A 22952-nucleotide genomic window follows, 5' to 3' on the forward strand; every position below is an offset into this window, starting at 1 on the left:
AAAAAACCTCTGCAGGCGGCCAGGAGGAGCCCAACGGATCTCCCCCTCGACACCTGTGTTCGGGGTGGTCTGGGCCCTCCCCCAGGCAGGGCTGCCCGGGTCATGGGGCAGAGGGCAAAGGAAGCCAGGAAAAAGCAGGCTGATTGATCAGATGCCATTTATTCCATTCTCCCCACGCACCTGCCCCAGTCGCTCTGAGCCTCCCATTCTAGTCTCCCTTGCTCCTCATTCCCGTTTTTCTCCTGTCTCTCCCGCACATCTCTCCATGTTTCATCTCACAGCCTGGGCTCTCTCTCTTCATGTGCTTGCTCCTGTATTCTTCTACATTCTTCTCTCTCTGTCCCCCTTGCTAATCTCTCCACAGTCCATCTTGCTGCCCTGCATGCTCTCCTATCTTGAGCTCTCTAACTCCCTTATCTCTCCAAGCTGACACTGGCCCCAGTCAGGTAGCCAAATCAACATAAGAAAGCACTTCCTGAAGGCCCACCAAGTTCAAAGAGAACACCATCTAGAATATTCCAAAGCCCTTTCTGACTGCCCAAGGGAAAAATACCCCTTAAGGTGTTTTTCTCCTTTTCTCGGTCCAATAACTATCAATATATCAATACTAGCTATTTTTGTATGGACACGCTAAGAGATAACATTGAGATTTATAGGGCAGCTCTCCTGGGAACATCTTCCCACAGACTCAGACTACAGCACTCAGGCCAGATTAATCATTCCTAACCCTAGCAGGGTCCAAATCTAGTTATTACCTTTGGATCATGACCACATTTGTCCATGACCAAGCTCTTAATTTATAGTTAAGCATTATGGCACTTTGTCCAGCCCATCTTGATGCCAGGATAACACATAGCTTACCACTTGCCCTGGTTTCATCCAGTTCCTCATCAGGACCCTGCTTTTGAAGGCACTAGGAAGTAAAGGCAGCTGAGGCTTAGGTGAGAAAACAGATGCCCAGGAAAGAAATATTACTGAGAGTCACATTACAAAAGCTTGTCTTCTTGTGTCCATACAAAAAGGACATTGCTCTGAATAAACTATGCAAAGGATTTAGGAAAAGAGAAAAACAATATTTACAAGTCAACAGAGCACAAAGAAAGTTACAAATAAACACAGAGGAATGGGAGCACTGTGATGGAAGCAACCCAATAAACCTAAACTACCTGAGGCTATGCAGAAAGGACAAAACAGTGTTATCCTACAGAACAGTAATAATTAAACCAAGTTTAAGAGTTTCTGCATTATAACATGTACCATCCTATTCTTATCTACGTACATGCCTAATTAACTTACTCCATTTTCTCCAGGTCTAATAGTTGCAAGTACAATGTGGATGTAGAAAGTGGCATTCATGGGCAAATTGCAAGTGCAGGCAAACATATATATACATATATATGCATATATATGTACAAATATATATGTACAAATATGCATAAATATACATTTGACTATGGTTTTAATAAAATACATATATTTGTATAACTATTTCTAAGCTTTTTCAGGATTACTAGTGTTTTAAACAAGGTGTATGAATATTATTTAGTCTCTTCTTGCTATAATGGAAAAACTAGATTTAAAGTGCTAAGTTTCAATTAGGAAACTTAAACAACTCCTCCTCCTTTGGTGCCATATACAGAAATAATCAATAAGTGCTAAATAAATATGCCAATTAGAATTGTTAAGTGTTGGTCTAGATGACAGCTAGACTGATAGTTTTCTTCCATGTGTCTTCAAATAAGAAAAACACCACCCATTAGTCTTGTTATACACTGAAAATACCTAATGGTAGCTATAACTAATGGCAAGGTATATTTTTATGGATTTGGAATTCGAAAAACTGAAAATTTTAGATATCTTTTACTTCTGTCATTCACTTACAGAATATCCTTTATTGCTTGTGTATCTCCTACATTCCTGAAGCCCAAGCTTCACCCCCTTACCCAGCTACAAGGGAGAGACGAAAATAAATAAGGGTGCAGAAGGGATGTAGAAAAAGATTGCCCCTAGGACAGTCAACTGATTCAGCTCTATGGGAAGCAGTATTGATGCTTCTCAAAATATTAAGATTTAACCACCATATTACCCAAGAATTCACTTTTTGACATCTCCTCCTAGAGCCCAAACATACCATTTTTAAAAGATATTTGTCCTCCTCCGTTAATTGCAGCACAATTGAAAATAGGAGAGATCTGGAAATGACCCAGTTGTCTAAGAGCAGATTAACTGTAGTATATATGTTAAATAAAATACTACCTGGCTAAAATAAAATTATGCACTTTGCCACTATGTGGATGAAACTTGAACATATTATGCTGAGTGAAGTCATTCAGAAAGGGAGGGTCAAATACAAAATGATTTCTCTCACACATGGGATATAAAGAAACTTGCAGAAAAGATAGTGTAATACGGCAACTTGCTGGCATGCAGCAGACGGAATTTATCCCTGGCACCACAGGCGTGATACACTGAACACTACCAGGAGTGATCACTGCCTGCAGAGCCAATAGTAAGTCCTGAGCAATACCAGGTGTAGCAAAAAGGACAACAACAGCACAAAAGAATAAAGGAACTTACTCAGGCAATTAAAAATAACTAAAGATTATAGAATCTAAGAATTGACCTCCAGAACTGAACTTGCCAATGGGAAGGAGAAGGAAGGGAGGTGACTGAGAGATATTGGTGAACGGAAGTTGACACTCTAGTGGTGGGTGTAATGTTAATCACTTAATCCTTAATCACTTAATCACTTAACTTCCCGTTAGTCGTCGATTTGCTCGAGCGGGCGCCAGTAACGTCTCCATTTATCCCTGTCGCGTGCTAGTGTAGCCCAATGGCATCTGTTCGCTCCGGGAACATGAAGGGCCTCAAACCGATCATTCATGATCTTGACGAAGAAGTCTGACCATCTGGTAGGTGGGCGGCCACGCAGTCTCTTGACATCCCGTGGAATCCAATCAGTAACAGCTCTAGTCCAACAGTCGTCTTTAAATCTCATTACGTGACCAGCCCATCTGATATTCGACATCTTGGCAAATGAGACAGTGTCCCTGATCCTTGATCGTCGACGGATGTCAGAACTCCGGATTCGTTCTCTCATTTGAGTGAAACGTGATATTCCAAGCATAGCTCTTTCTATTCTTCTTTGGGAGACCTGAATGGCGTTCTCATCTTGTTTGCGTAGGGCCCAGGTCTCTGAGGCATATGTTAATGCAGGAAGAACAGTGGAATCAAAGAGATGTGCCCGGAGCCGGAGGTTCTTCGTCCTCTTAGCTATTTCTTCAACGTTCTTGAAGGCGTTCCAAGCCGCTCTCTTCCTCCTGCGCAGCTCGGGTGCCAGGTCATTTCTCATGTTGACCTCTCGACCTAGGTAGACATAGCTGTTGCATTCGGAGATGGTCGTTCCATTGAGAGCGAATGGGGCATCAGGAACAAGGCTGTTTCTCATAAACATTGTCTTCGTAAGATTCAGCTGTAGTCCTACCTTTCCACACTCATGGTCAAAGTCGGCCAGCATTTGTGCCGCTTGGTTGATGTTTGGTGTTATTAAAACAATATCATCAGCAAAGCGGAGGTGGTGTAATTGCCGACCATCTATCTTCACTCCCATTCCTTCCCATTCCAGTCGTCGCATGATGTTCTCGAGGGTGGCACTGAAGAGTTTCGGTGAAATGGTATCACCCTGCCGCACCCCTCTCTTGACATCAACGATCACTTCTTTGTAGAATGGTGAGATCCTGGTAGTGAATTCGCAATACAGCTCACGGAGGATCCTGATGTATTGGGCTTGAATGCCCTGATTGGCTAGGGCTTCAATGACCGCTTCCGTCTCAACAGAATCAAAAGCCTTCTTTAAATCAATGAACGTTAAGCAGAGCGGCATCTTGAACTCCTGAGAAACCTCAATGAGCTTGGTTATCGTGTGGATATGGTCGATGGTGCTGAATCCTTTGCGGAACCCTGCTTGCTCGCATGGTTGTCCTTCATCTAGTGTTCTGCCAATCCTATTCAGGATGACTCGAGTGAACAACTTGTAGATGACAGACAATAGGCAGATCGGGCGATAGTTGCCAATGTTATGGATGTCTCCCTTCTTGAATAGTAGTGCGGTCCTGCTGGTTTTCCATTGGGACGGAACCTTGCATTCAGACAGGTAGCGAGTGAAGAGCCGAGCCAGTGTATTGATGAGTACTGACGGCAGGTTCTTCAGGTGTTCAGGTATGACCTTGTCTGGGCCGGGTGCTGTTTGTTTCTTTACCGATGAAATGGCGTGTCGGATTTCGGAAGGGAGAACGTTGGGAACGACATACCCATCCTGTGGAATTTGGTATGTCGGCAAGTGGACATGGCTATCGAAGAGATTTGAGTAGAAGTCATGGATAATCTTCTCCATTGCCGTTCTGGAGGATGTGATGGATCCATCAGGACGTCGGAGGGCAGTCATCTTGGTCTTATATACATGGAGCTTCATCATTAACAGTATTGTAAAAAATCGTGCCTCACAAAAAAGTACAGTCAAAATGACATTTGCACTTCTATGTTCATTGCTGCACTATTCACAATAGCCAAAATCTGAAAAAAATACCCGAGTGCCTGAGAACAGATGACTGGTTAAAGAAACGCTGGTACATCTATACAATGGAGTACTATGCAGCTGTTAGAAAAGATGAATTCATGAAATTTACATACAAGTGGTACTACATGGGAAGTATCATGTTAAGTGAAATGAGTCAGAAAGAGAGGGACAGACATAGAAAGATTGAATTCGTCTGGGGAATATAAAGTAACAAATTGGGAGACTAACACCCAAGAATGGCGGAGATAAGTACCAGGAGGTTCACTCCATGACTTGGAGGTCAGATGCACATGCTGAGGGAGAAGGCAGCTCAGATAGAGAGGGGAGCACCAAGTAAAGCGTGTTGGGAGGATCCTCCCAGGATGAGAGATGCATGCTGAAAACAGACTATAGACCGAACATGATAGCCACTCAATGCCTCATTTGCAAACCACAGCACCCAAGGGGAGAGAGAGAACAAAAGGGAATGCCCTGCCACAGAGGTGGGGTGGGATGGGAGGTGTGGAGTTGGGAGGGATACTGGGAGCATCGCAGGTGGGTAATGGGCGCCGGTGGAGGGATGGGTATTCAATCATTGTATAACTGAAAGCCAAGCACAAAAATTTGTAAGATCAACAACTGTACCACATGGAGTTTCACTAATAAAATAAAAAGTTAAAAAAAATCGTGCCTTTGTAAAAAAAAAATGATAAAAGCCTGTCTCATAATTATGGCAAATGTCTGACTGTCCTGAAATTAAGAGAAATCAAATGGTCCTGCACCATTCTTTATGAGGGCTTTCTTTGTTAGCTGCAGTCCCTTTGGTAAATAGGTTGACCTGCAAAAAAAAAAACCCCATATAAAGATTTACACTGACTTGCTGTATACACACAATAAAGCACTATGAACTTGCTCTAAAACTGAAAAAAGGTATATTTAAACTGAAAAGGTTAAAAAATAATTCCAACACTTTGTGAGTTCACTTTACAATAAGCACATCTTTATTATGTTATCAATAGTTAAATGGGCTATTCACAGTTACTTTAAACAAAAATTCATAATAATGGCATAAATAAATTTATTATTATAGATGAATCTAATATTGTTTTCTTAAACAACTAAGGTTATTTTAGATAATTTAGTGATATGACAAAGTGTTAGAAATTCTTCAGTTATTTAAAATCAATTAACACTAAACCAATAGTATTGAAATAAATTTAAATTTTTCATTGCTTATGATGACAAAAGTACAACAAATGCCAGTGAAAATTTTAAAGCAAACTTTGAAAAGGACTCTTCTTTTCCTGAACCAAAAAAGGTTAAGATTAGCATCAAAAGTGATGTATGTACTTTTAAGAAGAAATAATGAAAATAGCACCTTGACTCTGTATGTTTCCTAGACAACCCCATAATCCCAGTCTAAAAATGACAAAAACATTAAGCAAGTTACAATAAATGGACAATTTACAAATGTTTAATCAATAGTCCTTAAAACATTCAAAAACATCAAAAACAAGAAAATTAGTCCAGTCAAACCAAAGGATTCATAAAATATTATGGAATCAAAGATCCATTTACTCTCTGCTCATAGGCAAATAAATATTTCAGAGCTAAGAGTTGCTTCAAGGAGACTTATTATTGGTAGCAGCTTGGGAAGACAGTGATTTATTCCCAAACCATCTTCCACATGAAGTGGGATTTGGGGTTGAAAGAGGCTGGTGACAGCATCCAAAAGGAGTGAAAGAACAAAAAGAAATGCTCTGCCACAGAGACAGGATGGGATGGGGGTGTGGGGGATGGGAGGGATACCAGGATCAGTGGTGGTGGAGAATGGGCACTGGTGAAGGGATGGGTAATCGATCATTGTATAACTGAAACCCAAGCACAAAAATTTGTAAGTCTACAACTGTACCTCATGGTGTTTCACTAATAAAGAGCAAAAAGTAAAAAGTAAAATATAAAGAGGCTGTTGAGGGGCCAGTGAAATAGTAGAGCAGGTAAGGCACTTGCCTTGCATACCACTGACCCTGGTTCAATCCCAGGAACCCCATATGGCCCCCCAATCCCTGCAAGAATGATCCCTGAGTGCAGAAGAGAGCTAGAAGTGAGCCCCACGAAAGTAGGCTGAAATAGAAAAGGGCAGTGAGCTGGTGGGGGTGGGGGTGGGGGTGGGGAAGGAGTCCAGTCATGTAGTATTCAGTAAAAGCTATGTCAGTGGTTTGATCAAGTTCTGGGACAAGTCAGAGCATTCTTTGTAAACTTTAAGCAACACCACTGTGCAATGTTGGCCTTCACTGGTCTATTTCATGCCGTCAAGATCTATTTGTTCTTTTACTCACATTTGTGATCATGTTATAATAATAAAGCCACAGTTTATGGAAATATTTTTTAGCTTTATAGGGAAGACAGAAAACAAGAGGTGAGTAAAAGATTTCACATTCTTTCAAATATTTGAAGTTCTGTGTAATAGAGGTTTTAGTACCTGCTCACTTATATAAAGACAGAGTGAAATATGGCATCCAAGATGGGCTCCTGGAGCAGATAGCTAAATGCATGTTTAAACAAGGAAATTTGAATAGATTATGTATTTTTATTACCAATTATGTATCAATATTGGTTAATTAGTGTGAGCAGTGATCTATAATGTCAGGTGTGGGATATATGAACATTCTTCATACTAGACAATTTTTATAAGCTAAAATTTAAAATAAAATGTTGAGAATACATAAGAGACTGGTGAAAAAAGGATAGCTAATATAATATTTGCAGAGGAAGATGCTTTTGAGTTTATAAATTATTTCCATAACTCGTGACAGTTCTCACATCTGCTACTATAAAATTCATTGCAGCTTCTCTGCCTGTTGGGAAAAAATGCATTTAATTATCAGTAAAATTCAACTCCGGCTTGTTATGATGAATGATTTGAACCTGTCAGCTTATTTCCCCCCCTAAAAACAAAAGAATTGAAATGAATACAGTCTTTTTATCCTCTACCCCCTTCCTTCCACCTGCTTCTTTTAATTGATGAAGGTTTAGGCTTTTATTAATCTTTTTGAGCTCCTCTGTAAGATGCAGAAAAAGCTAATATGATATCATTGTATCTTGCTAATGTGTGTGCTTTGTGAAATTGATACACCCTGCCAAGATATAAATTACTTAAGTTTTGATAAATGTGTTGAAATCAGGGTATGTTCAAACAGATAAAGCACAGCAATTCCTCTTTTCTCTTTCTTTTTAGCTCCATTTCATGCTTGCCACTAAATGTTTTTGCATTAAGATTGCAATATGATGGGACAAAAGACAGCAGTAATCCTGATACTAGCATAGAGAGCCCCAGTAAGTACAAAACTAACCAGGAGCATATATCCCTATATTTTGTAGATAACATCTAACAGCTCTGTCTTGGACAGTGTAGTTTGCCTATAGGTGCAGAGTGATGTACAGACCTCGCCAGCATATCACGTCACATAACTCATTTAGGAGTCAGGGTGCTTGCCAGATACTTTGTGTTTCAGCAGTCTTTGCTGACTCATTTCATAGATCAGAATCAGAAATCTACAGATTTCTTTATCTAAAGGAGAGTTCACCTGTGTCTGTGATCTGAGTATGACTCAGAATCCAGAGAGAACGGAAACACAGAGCCACATTTGATTAATGTTCTGGGGTTCAGAAGGTGGCTGTCTACTTAATCATTAATTTATAATATGGCACTGAACAAGTTGCTTGATTTACTCTTAATAAGATTTCCTGAAATCCAAAGGGTTCACATAATACTTTGAGAACACTTCTTGAATAGGAACTATGGGGCTATCTGTTCGATCATGCAAGAGTCATCAGTCATTGTGTGTTTTTCACCCCAGGGATTAGACTCAATAATTTTCATCCATTCTTTTATTTAGTCCTCCAAAACACCAAAAAAAGGTGATAGGAATAAGAAAGGTGTGGTCCATGCCCAGCATTTATGTGAGGAGTTATTAAGAATACATTGCTAAGCATTTTCCAGTAAGCTGTTTTCATATTAGGAGAACAGAGATAAAAGAGGACAGTGACTCAGCCAACAGGATTATGATCATCCAACCCCAGGGGTCTTCTAACGTTATTAGGTCAGACATCCATTTTTGTAGAGTTAACAAAGATAGGATAATATCTCCACAGTGATGTATTGAAGAAAATATACCGAAGGGCAGAGTCTTCTGGCCCCCACCTGGCTGTCCTCACTGGACATTGGAGGGGGGTGGGTTGAGTTTCCCTCCTCGCCCCGAGCAGAGCCCCAGCAGCTGAGGACTCTGGAACCCAGCCACAGATATGCCTAAAACCACTCCCCACATGCTCAGACTAGCCTCACGCATGAAGGAACCAGCAGAGGAACCCAGATGTGCGGGACCCGGGGCTGAGATCTCCAAACCTGCTCAGAAGAGGACTGGGCTTCTTCCACCCAGACCCCCCATCTTCCAGTAGCTAGGGAGTTATACCCACTAACTGCCCCAGGCTCCGTGTATTCCCATCAACGGCCAAGATCTCTAGAGACTATAAAACCAAGATCCAGGAAGTGACCTTTATTTTCTACTTCTCGTTCTCAGAGAACCCAGCAGGTTATCGAGAGTATCATGCCCACACTGCAAAGCCTGGCAAGCTCTCGGTGGTGTATTGATATGCCAAAACCCAGTAACAGTGATGGGTGTCATTCCCCTGACCCTGAAAGAGGCTCCAATGTGGCACTGTTGGAAAGGACGAGTAAGGAGAGGCTGCTAAAGTCTCAGGGCTAGGACTAATGGAGACGTTACTGGTGCTGGTGCCTGCTCAAGCAAATCGATGAACAACGGGATGACAGTGATACAGTGATACAGTGATACTGAAGGGCCAAATAGGGTATCAGATATGGCACTTGCCTTGTCATACCGGTTTTATCCATGGAACTGCAAGAAGGTTCCTTGAGCCAGCTCAAAAGGATCCTTGAGGGCAGAGCCATGAATATGAGAGAGAGAGAGAGAGAGAGAGAGAGAGAGAGAGAGAGAGAAAGTGTGTGTGTGTGTGTGTGTGTGTGTGTGTGTGTGTGTGTGTGTTTTAAGGAGCTCTGATCCCCATACAGTCAGAAATGCACAGATAACTTATCTTAACTACTCATAGGCTGCTCTTGGCCCCAAACCTTACACATAATGTAAATGGTCATTAGCATATTTTATAAGCTATATGTATTACAAACTGTATTCTTACAATAAAGTGTTATTAAGAAATCATTAGAAAGAAAAATGCATTTGTGACACTGTACTATATGTTTATTTATCTTTTTACAAGATTCAATTCTGTTGTCACAGGACAGCTGTATCCTTGGAAGCAATCCTACCAATATATCACATGAAATGTTTGAGATTTGGGCTCACATTTGTAAATCATTAGTTTTGAGAGGTATTCATGTATTTTGAAATAAACAAATGAACTCAAACATAGTTTTTCTCAACATGGGTGTATGTTGTCAAAGTAAGTTGGAAAATTGATGGTCTCAGGCAAAGCAAAAAAATTTATTTTGTAATATAATTTCTATACAAGCAACTGTCAGCGATTGTTTTCACTGGATAAAGTACAATTATATGTCTGTGGTATTAATTTTTGTTATTTTTAGATAGACTAAACTTAAACTCAAGGACTCCTTGAGCAAGTTTGAACCTGAAGAGTAATGTGCTAGAAAATGTTTTTAGAGACAAAATTTTATTCAAATTAATGCGTAGAATATTTTCTAAGGACAGTTTGTTTGTTTTGTAACACTGTTGTAAACCACTGTGCCAAAAGTGCCAAAAATTATAAAAATATAAGTGCCTTTCATAGAAGCAGGCTGGCTGATGGATAGGGGGAACATGAGGGTCAGCAGGGAGGTGGTACTTAGGAGAGAAATGAACACTGGTGAAGTGATATAGGTGTTGAAACATTGTATTTCTGAAATGTAATCATGTATAACTTGTAATTTATGGTAAATTAATTTTTTAAATTTTAAATTAAGATATTTTTTGAATTGAGATAACATCGATTTATATGATTATATATGATTCAGAGTGCTGATTTTTTTCCTTTTCCTCTTCTTCCGCATGCCTCACCTCCTCTTCTTTTCCTTTTCTCTTCTTATTGAATTTTATGCGCTCTATTCGCAGTGCTTATTGTTGTGTTCCTTGTCAATGTGTGCTGTGCAAATATTTTCTCATCCAATAGAATGTCATTTTGGGGTTTTTTTTATAGTTTTGAAGAGCATTTCTAAAAGTAAGTAATAACATGCAATTTATGCTTTTGATAAGCTTTGATTTTCACTTGGTACTCTTATTTTAGGGTTGTCAGATGTTTTGCCCAAATGCTACAACATAAAGTACTCAAAAATTGTTGAGCTTTAAGTTTCAGAAAGTAGCCAGTAATCGTAAAAAAAGTAAAGTAAAGGCCCTCCCGTTGATCGTCGATTTGCTCGAGCGGGCCCAGTAACGTCTCCATTGGAGACTTTGTTGTTAACTGTGTCTGGCGTATCGAATACTCTCGGTAGCTTGCCGGGCTCTCCGAGAGGGGCGGAGGAATCGAACTCGGGTCGGCCATGTTGGCTGCGTGCAAGGCAGACGCCCTACCTGCTGTGTTATCGCTCCAGTAATCAATATTATTATTATTACTATTATTATTATTATTGTCAGTAGTCTCAGAACCATTACAACAGATTTTTTAAAGAAAGGGATTTCACAGTTTCTGTTATTATGAAATACGAACTAGTGAGGGTTGTATAGTTAAATGCACTAAAACCAGATAACAAATTCTATATTACTGCAAACTTGCTTGTTATTAATTTATTAGTTCAATGTTTAGAGGTTTTTTGGGTAAAATAATATTTTAAAAAATTTTAAAGCAGGGGTAAAGGGGAAATATCTAAGAGATATTCTGTTTAAAAAAACAAAACAAAAAAGAGAAAAATTGGCAATAGTGAGGAAAGATACATGAAATTTCTACCAAATATGGGAGTAGATATCACAAATAATGAAGTTTATGTACCCCAAATATTTTACCAAGTAGTCATTCCTGTCAGTATTGGTCAAACAAGAAATGATCTCATTAAATTATAGAAAGAAGTGAAAAGCAGACCATATCCAGTGGGAAACAAAAATAATAATCTCATGGAACAGAAATTGAACCTTGGTTAGTGAGGGGCATATTTTCTGCACATGAATTTATGGTCCTTTTGCTGGAAAGAGGCCAGGACATATCAAATGAGCCTTGTTATGTCAGCAGACTTAAGTTGTAACTGGAACCAGTAGTGAACAACATGGGCCGTTATTGCTAATTGACGTGAATGAAGTTTGTGCATATAGAAAATTGAAAGATAGTCATAATATCAGAAGTACCTCAAATATTTTGGGCTGAAATTAAAAGTAGTGATCCTTTTTTTCCTAGTGAGTATGCTAGCTATTCAGCACAGAAGTATCAACTCAGGATGAATAAACTACTAAAAAAAAAATAGTAAAGATTCAGGTTCTCAAAGAACTAATATAATATTTTGTGTTTCCCTTTAAACAAAGGAAATTTGTCCAAGTTAATTAACTTGATGATAAAATAAATTTTAAACACAGTAGAAATAAAGTGATGGAATTCTTCAAGAATCTGGGGTCTAAGGAAATAATAGTGGTTTAGAGAGCTTGCAAGATAGCACAAGATTTCTGAGATGTACAGCATACATGTTGTAGTCTGCAAGAAGAAGAAAACACTCATACATTTACTCATTTAAGTCCTCATATTCATATGCAAACATGATCCTGGGGACAAGGTATAGATTAAAACATTTTTCTTTATTAGAACTTCTGGATTTTTGTGAATGCATAAAAAATCTTGTTATTAAACCGTATCATGTATAAATTATAACATAGCTATAAAATAAGAAAGGTTCATGTCTTACTTTTTCAAAAATTGATTGAAATAAATAATTTTTGTAATAATCTGAAAATACTTTGGCCAGATGCTTTGCCAAGTTTTAAAAGGTTGTAAAAACAATACATATACACAGTATCACTTCTTTTTCTTTTTTTCATCATGCTGACAGTGTTCTTGAGAATTTTTACAATAGTAATTTGTACCATTAGCGATAAGAGGCTATCTGTATTCCCTCTAGATTACTCTATTCTCCAGACTTTGTAACTCATCCATAAACATTCACTCTAAGCAAGTTTTGTATATAAAGATTATCTCTTTCAAGATCCATATTAACTAAACTAATTTTAGCAATCATGGAACTTCAACACTACAAAAGAAATACAAAGAAAAAAGAAATGCAAATAATTTTCTCTATTTCAATTGGTATGTTTGAAATAAATATGTGAGCACTTGAAAAAAAACTTTTAACAATTCTTTCAAAATATCTATTGCAATAAAATTTACTAAAGCAAATGGCAATCAACCATTCAAAATATAAATTTATTTGTCTCTATAACAGAAAATTAATTTGAAAAGATATATTTCAAATAAAACATTTTTATCCTTTAATATTTAATATGTTTCATTTAATTAACTTTGAATTTTAAAACTATAAATTGCAAGTGGGAGTCATTTAAAATCAAGCAAATTTTAAATTACACATTTTAACTAGAACTCTGGAAGAACTTTCGTATACCATTCATGCTTCTTTTTTTGTTGCAGAGTTTGAGGATGGAATTATATAAAGATACATGAAGTTATATAATATAAATATTTAACTATAATAATATCCTGAACATTTCTAAATATATTTAGTATACTTCTCTTACTCAAATGGTTTTACTCTCCTTTGTAGAAACCTTCAATATTCTAGACTTGTCTTCCACTTGAGAAGAAAACTCAAGACTTTCCCTAATCTGGAAAGTAAAATTATTCTTTAAATTTTAGAAAGATAACAGAGACAGACTAAATCCAAGCAACCCATTAAAAATAAAACTATCTTTTATTAATCTCATCATTTTAATTTTTAAGCTTAAAGTTTTACATTGTTTGAAATAAATTCACCTTTTAATTTACTCTTGGGCCAAAAGGTGTGAAATATTCTTTAGCAGGAATAAAAATAACATCTCAGTCCTTTTCCTTATTCTTTAGCCTTAAGATGTGTGCACTCAAAGTCTAACCTAAAGTTTCTCTTCTTTTCAAACAGCTATTTTATAGTGACAACAAACAGGTGGTGCATGCCACAGAAGGGCTGGATTGGGAAGACAAAGATGCTCCGGGAACATTAGTTGGAAATGTGGTTCACTCAAGAATCATCAATCCTCTGCGCCTGTTTGTGAAGCAGTCTCCAATACCAAAGTCTGGACACCTGGCTTACGCAGACAGCATGGAAAACTTTTGGGATTGGCTGGCCAACATCACAGAGGTTCAGGAGCCGTTGGCAAGAACTAAACGGAGGCCAATAGTGAAAACTGGAAAATTTAAGAAAATGTTTGGTTGGGGTGACTTCCATTCCAATATCAAAACTGTCAAACTCAACCTTCTCATCACGGGGAAAATTGTTGACCATGGAAATGGCACCTTCAGTGTCTATTTCCGACATAATTCCACAGGCCTGGGCAACGTTTCAGTGAGTTTGGTACCCCCCTCCAAAGTGGTGGAGTTTGAAGTTTCCCCACAGTCTACCTTGGAGACCAAGGAATCCAAATCTTTCAATTGTCGTATTGAGTACGAAAAAACAGATAGGGCAAAGAAGACCGCCCTGTGCAACTTTGACCCGTCGAAGATCTGCTATCAGGAGCAGACTCAGAGCCACGTGTCTTGGTTGTGTTCCAAGCCCTTCAAAGTTATTTGCATTTACATTGCCTTTTACAGTGTTGATTATAAACTTGTGCAAAAGGTCTGTCCTGACTACAATTACCATAGTGAGACCCCATACTTATCATCTGGCTGAATCTTTCCACAGCATCAGAAATGAGAGACAAGTGTATATTTAATTAGAATGACCAAGAACCAAGCACAGTTCTTCATGGTAAAAGATCCTGTTTATTTCTGGCAGTGAACTGAGTGTCCAACAAGCTTTTCATTTTAAAAAAAAAAGGAAGAAGAAAATGAGTATCTTTAAATGTGAAATGTGTTTGTTTCCATCATAAGTACCTTAATGTAACCAGAGTGGTTATGAAGGCATCACTTACAACCAAGATGGCTAAGTCTTGAAAATATTTTTGTTTCTCCAAAAGATGCATCAATGGTAGCAACACAAGAAAACAGGAAAGATTTATGCATGTGAAAAACATTGCTCTTGAAATGAGCCTGCCTTTGAAATATGTATTGGAAGCTTACTTTAAAAATAGCAGTTTCAGTAAAGTAACTGAAAAGATCGTATTTGATAGATGAGTCACATTTCTGACATCAAATTCTTTTTTTATTGCTGTCTTTTCCCCTACATCTGTGCTGTTATTGATATGAGAGATGAAGGGGTAAAATTTGTTTCAAAACTTGTGTGTTAAGCTACAGTGCCACGGTAGAACTAAATACATTATTATTTGAGCTAGAGTTGAATAGAATGTAATTTAAACACAGCCCTGTTCTTGTCACCATCATCAAGATTATCATCTGAATAGTAATTTTGGTATATTGGCAAAGCAAATCTGGATATGTCAGTTCAACAAAAATGAAGATTATAATACCCTTAGATTTTTTTTGCCAACTGCAATGCTATAAGAGAATAAAGCATATTTTATATTTGTTTTTACCTTATAACTCCCTTTTATTCATTTGATAGTGTGATTTTATGTATCTGTATGGAATAACTCTGAAATTAAAAGGGATTATTTCCTAGGCTAGAATGGGAGGAAAAATATAATAGGAAATGTGAAATTCCACAATTATAATTCAAAAATTTTAGCTTCCAAGATTAAGTTCTTCTTGCATTAACTATTTGAGTAAGGGATAAAATAGTACATGAAAATACATTAAAGATTAATAATCATTATCAGGCGCTTAAAACCAAGGTAACTAAATCACCGAACTCAGACCTCCAAATTTAGCATTGCTTCTTAATCAGCACCTTTCCTATCTTCTCTGAACGGAACTGTGACCCTTTTGGTCGAACATAATGATATTGACATTCACTAGGAAGAAGGTCTGACCTACCAGCAGAAAGGTTTTTAGAACCTGTAAGACTCATGGAGCATTACTCTTTTTTACAATAGATGTTAACTTTTTCCTCTTGTAGGTATAAAGCATCAAAGTGAAACATTTAAGGACTAAAAGAAAACCAGTCCTAACAATCAAAAACTCTCATACCATAATGTTTAGAAAACCAACTGCTCTAGTCTCTATTCTACATTTCCATTCTTTGCTTTTATGGTGATACCTACAGTGTTTGAGTTTGTCTTTTGTAAAAATTGTACTTGGCTTAGTGTGTGGTAGTAGAGGTAGTATTGAAATTTTTGCTCTGAGTTCATCAGGTGCTTTTGTAATTTTGTGGTTGGTGTGAAATACTTTGAGACATCTTTTTACTTTCACCTAGAAAAAAAGGTTAAAATGCTGTTTATTTTAAATTATGTGAGAACCATACATGTATATAAACTTAGAATTTTCTGTGTACAGGGAAAGTATGTGTACACATTTCTATGTAAATAAAAATGATTTGCTAAATCTGTCACATGGCTTCAGGATGAACATTTTTTACAGACTTCTTTACTCTAAAAGTTTAAGATGTGTGTATGCATAATGTCAACTTGACATTAAAATTTTCCTTATGTAAATATTAAAGAAGCTTGCCTATGAAAATTATAGGGTAAAGTACTTGGCACATAGTGCCATCTAATAAGAACTCAATGTGAATTATTCTTATTACCAGTCATACTATACATTGAAATGAGATATATAACTATCTAAGGTTCAAAAATTGAGAGATCCAAACATATCCGCACAAAGAATGAAGTACTGTAAATCAATTTACATGATTCTTAGATGTTAGCAGTTTTATGGAATTAAAGGGAAAAAGTTTCACTAGGCATATTTTTAATTGGAGTAGAACATATGCCACATATATTTTAAGTCATAATTTCATTTCAAAGCCCACATAATTGTCAGTAATGGTACATGGCACAATATAAATCAGATGCCATTTAAACATGCACTCATTTCTACAAAACCATTTTTGTCTTTGTGTAGTGTATTTGAAGAAAAGGACATTTATGGAAGCTAATTTTTCATGCTCATTTAAAAAAATAGACCCTTTCTTATCTGAAAACTAAACTAAGTGTACAATGAAGTAAGAAAAAGTAAGCAATCCAATATCCACATATAGAAGGGGAATATTTCAATGAGCACAATCTATACGATATTCTAGTCCAACCTCCCTCATTTGTCTGAAAAATAAAACAAGATCTTTTAGTAAAATGGTCACTTGCCCTGCAGCAAGTGACAGACACAACTGAAATAGAGATCTGACTCCTACTCTGAGCTTTATGTCACAAAGCTAAGATAAATTAAAACCCATACTCAAGGAAAAACAATTTAGTGATTTATAACACCACCTGATTCATAAACCAAACTAAATATGAGGTTATTTATTTATTTATTTATTTATTTTGCTTCTTGGGTCACACCTGGCGATGCACAGGGGTTACTCCTGGCTCTGCACTCAGGAATCACCCCTGGCAGTGCTCCGGAGACCATATGGGATGCTGGGAATTGAACCCAGGTTTGCCGCATGCAAGGCAAACGCCCTACCCACTGTGCTATTGCTCCAGCCCCAATATGAGGTAATTTAAAATGCTTCATACCTCTACCACCACCCTAGGGGGTAAAAATATTAAGTGCTGAAATTTATTCATGAAAACAAAATTTTTTAAAACGATAACTACAGTTTGATGATCATGCAGGACAATATCTGAGGATTAAAAGTAGGTAAAGGGATATTCTTGATACCTTTTCAGTATCAATATTGTAAACCACAGTGCACAAAAGAGAGAGAGAGAGAGAGAGAGAGAGAGAGAGAGAGAGAGAAGAAAATGCCTGCCATAGAGGCAGGAAGAGGGGTGGGGGAAGAGGAGTGGTGGGAGGGAACCTGAGAACACTGGTGCTGAAAAATGTACACTGGTGGAGGGGTGAGTGTTGGAATACTGTATGAATGAAATCCAATCATGTATAGCTTTTGTAAGGGTCTATCTCACAGTGATTCAATAAAAAATAAAGATTTAAAAAAGAACTAAAACTACAGAGGGGCTGGAGTGATAGTACAGCCAGTAGGTCATTTGTCTTGCAAGTGGCCAATCCAGTTCGACACATAACATCCCTAGTATCCCCACCACCCTGCCCTGAGCCCATGGGAGTGATCTGAGTATAGACCCATGAGTAAGCCCTGAGCACCACCAGGTGTGGCCCAAAATTCCCCTCAGAAAACCCCATAACTACAAAAAAATAAAACCAGGATATTCAATATTATATTCAAAGATAAAAGTCCTTGTAAAATTGGAAGTGTGACTAAAAATGAACAGAAATGGAACATTATCTTTGACAGAATTTTCAAATACCTCTAATACCTGAGAATATATTTTAATAGGTATGTATGTAAATTGTATGAAATACCGTAATTCCATAAAATTCTGATTTTACTTGATAAAAATCTTAATTGATTATGGACAAAGATTCATCCATCAAATAAAGGATGGTGATATTTATTTTCACTTACAGAAAAACTATAATTACCTCAAAGTTAATCAGAACTTTCAATGAATAAAAATCTTAATATCTCTAATTATGAGACCAACAGCATAAAATTTGGTATTCTTAAAGGTTTGTTTTCATAAAAAGTCATGAATAATATTATAGTCATCTACATATTCTGTCTCTTATGTGTGGAACCTCAGTAACAAATTCAATTCTATCTGGATTTTTTTTTTGCCATATCCAGTAATGCTGAGGACTTATCTCTAGCTCTGTACTCAGAAGGTACTACTGGTGATAGTCAGGGGACAATATAGGATGCTGTGAATCAGGCTGGGTGGGGCCATGTGCAAGGCAAGCACCCTACTTGTTCTGCTATCTCTCTGGCCCCAATTCTGCATTTAAAAAAAAAATCTTCCCCTTTCTTCATTCCACTATGATTCCCCCATAAACAGTATAATCCATTCTCAAAAAGAATGAATTAACTTTTTTTTCCTTTTTGGGTCACACCCAGCAATGTCAGGGGTGACTCCTGGCTCAGCACTTAGGAATTACTCTGGGCGGTGTTCATGGGACCAGATGGGATGCTGGGAATCAAACCCGCATCCGCTGCATGCAAGGCAAATGCCCTTACCCACTGTGCTATCACTCCAGCCTCAGAATGAGTTAACTTTTTATGTCCTCTCTCAGCACCTGGCATTTAGTAGATATTTAATCTGTCCTAACAGTAACCTTATTTCCCACTTGATTAAAAAAAAAATTCCAGTGTAATACGGGGATTGTTCCCATACACATTATACCCCCATAACTTACTGTACATCATTTCAAATGATTATAACTTACTACAGCTGAAAATAATACCTATTGAATATTAGCTCTCAGAATTATACTTAGGTAAAAATTTAGAATTTTCTAGAATAAATTTTATCATTAAAACATGGAAACATTTTGTGCTTAACAGTCCGTTGTTCTTATTAATCCTCCAGCCTGGTTAAGGCCATTCTTTCTCTTCTTCCGCTATCATTCATGGTCCATATTGGTGACAGAAATTGCACAACAAACAGTGAAGGAACCTTCTTCCATTGAATGAATAATCAAGAGATTGCATGTCCCTGACACTAGTTCAGTAATGGGTGGATGCCTGGTTGTAGAGCTATTGTCAACGGACTGTTCTGTATCACTGTATCACTGTCATCCCATTGTTCATCGATTTGCTCGAGCAGGCGCCAGTAACATCTCCATTCGTCCCAGCTCATGTTTTTCTAACTCCTTTCCACTGGCTACCTCAGATACACTGGAGGACCTAAGACACTGCACAGCAAAGAAAACAAAACGGGCTGGAGCAATAGTACAGTAGGTAGGGCATTTGCCTTGCATGTGGCCAATCGGGTTCAACTCCCAGCATCCCATATGGTCCCTCAAGCACCACCAGGAGTAATTTCTAAGTGCAAAGCCAGGAGTAATCCCTGTGCATCACCAGGTGTGATCCAAAACAGAAAAAAAAGGAAGCAAAACAATGCCCATAAGTATGCCTTCCTTTCCAATCACAGAAGAGAGACACCAAGTAAACAAAAATTTATCTTTAGATGCTACATGACTAGAATGGAAATGTATTTTTAACAACCAAATTACTAAGATCTATTTATTGCCATATGATCTAACTAATACAAACATTGTGTAAAACCTCTATGTGCTCTAATGTATTTGAAATCTGATACAGTCTATTGCTTCTTTCAGTCAATACAAGGCATTACAGAAATAACTTCATATGCAACTACTTTCAACTTGCATTATTGTTTATAGTTCCTTATGTATTCTATCTTCCAGAAAACATTTTATAGCCCAAGATCACAGAGTTCATATTTTATATACTTTTTGTTTAGTGGTCTGCTATGTCCAGACAAATCTATTGCCTTTTAAGTCACATAAAGTTGATATTAAGTTGCATTAAAGCAGAGGAAGTTGCTCACTTTAAAACATTTGTTTTACAAATGAGGAAACAAAATAGAGATGTAAGATACTTAAAAAATAATAAGCAAGAAATTGAAGATTGATGGAAATTATACTTCACCAGTAAAAACAAGGAAAAGGGGGCTGGAGAGATAGTACAGCAGGTAGGAGGTTTGCCTTGCACATGGCCGATCAGCATCTCATACTGTTTCCTGAGCACTGCCAGGAGTAATTTCTGAGTGCAAAGCGAGGAGCAACTCCTGTGCATTGCCGGGTGTGACCCAAAACACAAACAAACAAAAAAAAAACAAGGAACAGGAGTCTATATATATATATATATATATATATATATATATATATATATATATATATGTATATATATGTATACCTATATATATGCACACATATATGTGCATATGTATGTGCATATATATATTTGTGCATACATATGTAAGTAACATACTTATAAAGATTTATAATACCAAAAATAACAACATGGTACATAGCAAGAAACCTCTTCCCACCCTTTTCTTGTAACAACCCTGTTTTCTTTTCCACATTAAAAAAAAAAATAGTAAAAATTTTTGTGTATCCTGGCAGATTAAGTAACATGCAATTTTAGCTTTACAGAATGCTTTGTTTTGTGTCCTTTCTAGTCTGCTGAAGCATTGTGATACATTATTTGTCATTGTTTCTTTTTAATATAAGTCTCTTCTAATAAAATTTTATATAAAAGTACTGGTCATAAAACTATTCCTAATAAATCAGTATATTTGTACCTACTTGATTCTTATTTTTAGTTATATTTAAGTACATATATATGTGCTTATATAGCACTGTAGCACCGTCCTCCCATTGTTCATCAATTTGCTCAAGCGGGCCCAGTAATGTCTCCATTGTGAGACTTCTGTTACTGTGTTTGGCATATCGACTACGTCATGGGTAGCTTGCCAGGCTTTGCCGTGGAGGCGAGATACTCTCGGTAGCTTGCCGGGCTCTTCAAGAGGGCAGAGGAATCGAACCCAGCTCAGCAGGCAGATTCGGCATGCAAGACAAACGCCCTACTGCTGTGCTATCACTCCAGCCCCAGACAACAAGTAATACCAATAAATATATATGATGGGCTGGAGTGACATATATATATATATGCTCACACATATTTAATGTTTTTTCACTTATAAACAGTATGGTAGTTCAGTAAGTATCTCATTGTATATGCAATTTTTACTGGGCTAACAAAACACAAAGAACATTTCCTGAACTATATGGGAAATCTTCTGTGACTCAATATGAACTCAAAAGTGGAATACAATTAATGAAGTGGGATTCTCTTTACTTCCTTTCTTGTCATCTATGCTATGTGTAAAATAAAAAAGTCTCATTGATTTATTTATTCAAATCCCTGGAGCATGAAACAATTTTTCAGAATGCTGTGAATCAAAAAGAAATTATAAATCTTAATTAAGAAGATTAGTCTCAGATTGCTCACCTAAAAGAATGTGAGGCCAACTTATTCCCAGAGTCCCTGTGGTATCTACAGAAGTAAATGGAGCCGATCATCATAATCCCACACCACTCGCTTTCTGAAAGAACCATCCAAATCACATATTGTTATAGATGTGAAATAATCCTTATAAAAAATAAAGAACTAAAATTTTTGTTTTATATAAAACTTTTTGATTTATATACCATGGGTCTGACACCATCTAGATACTTTATAAATAAGCTCAAAGCTCATTCAAGCTGAATTTATATATGAAATATGTCATTTAATATATAAATTATGTATGATTTGGGGCTTTATTTTTCATATGAAAATTGCATTTGTAAAACCTAGTTCACAGTGTTGTTGACATGAAAGTATCACAGATTATGAGCACTAAGGAATTATAAGAATTTGAAAAGACAATACTCATACTTTTCTTTATTGCTTTCAGCATTTGTATGCTGTATAAACACAAAAACTTATACTTTATTGTTCTTATTCAGAATACCTTCTAAATTACCTGGTGTATAGGTAAAACATCTTTATTAGAAGGCTCATATCATATATAAGTAGATAGGTAATTGAACTTCAGAGGTAATTTTAGAAAGACATTTACTTAAGTAGTCTTTTCATATTTTTGAGAATCTAAAGTTAGAGTCTTGCACAGAGAAAATCACGATTAAAAGACACAAGAGATGAGTGAGTCCATACCACAAAATTCAAAAGTCCTTTAAGTACAGAATAATCAACCTAAACCCACAAGTTAAATGAATTACACTAAATCTAAAAGTAAATTTTACTTAGGGGTAGGGCATTTACCTTGCACGCAGCCAATATGGCCAACCCGAGTTCAATTCCTCCACCCCTCTCAGAGAGTCCAGCAAGCTACTGAGAGTATCTAGCCCGCACGGCAGAGCCTGGCAAGCTACCCATGGCTGGCAAGCTACCCGTGACATATTCAATATGCCAAACACAGTAACAGCAAGTCTCACAATGGAGATGTTACTGGGCCCGCTCAAGCAAATTGATGAACAACAGGAGGACCGTGACCATGACCGTGACCATGACCATTCAACAGATTAATTAAAAAATCACAAAAACAAAGTTCCAATGACAAAAAATGTGTCCAAATGTTGTGAGCACCTAGGAGAGGATCTTCCCAATCTCCTTTCCTTGTCAAGTTCATTCACTATAATCAATGTAATGACTTTACTGGAGCCCAGCTATTTGTTCAGTATGGCCTTCTTCACTGTATTCTTTTCAGTGCTTTCGGAATGAGCATCTTCTATACGTTTGGCAAGTAAGAAACCTCTAGAAACAAAGAGTCAAGGCCAATTAATCATGTAAAAATAT

The 22952-nt window shown here is 37.2% G+C and overlaps 1 protein-coding gene across 1 annotated transcript in view; it reads left to right on the forward strand.

Moving 5' to 3' along the window:
- The window catches only part of NXPH2 (neurexophilin 2), a 141268-nt gene extending 126047 nt beyond the window's left edge, over positions 1–15221 (forward strand). Inside the window, exon 2 of the mRNA XM_056117653.1 lies at positions 13689–15221. Within this exon, the coding sequence (XP_055973628.1) occupies positions 13689–14435 (747 nt within the window). The 3' untranslated portion in view covers positions 14436–15221. The remainder of the gene's footprint in view (positions 1–13688) is intronic.
- Positions 15222–22952: the final 7731 nt, after the last annotated feature.

This window comes from Sorex fumeus, unplaced genomic scaffold (assembly GCF_029834395.1).
Source record: "Sorex fumeus unplaced genomic scaffold, SorFum_2.1 ptg000035l, whole genome shotgun sequence".
Classification (NCBI taxonomy): domain Eukaryota; kingdom Metazoa; phylum Chordata; class Mammalia; order Eulipotyphla; family Soricidae; genus Sorex; species Sorex fumeus.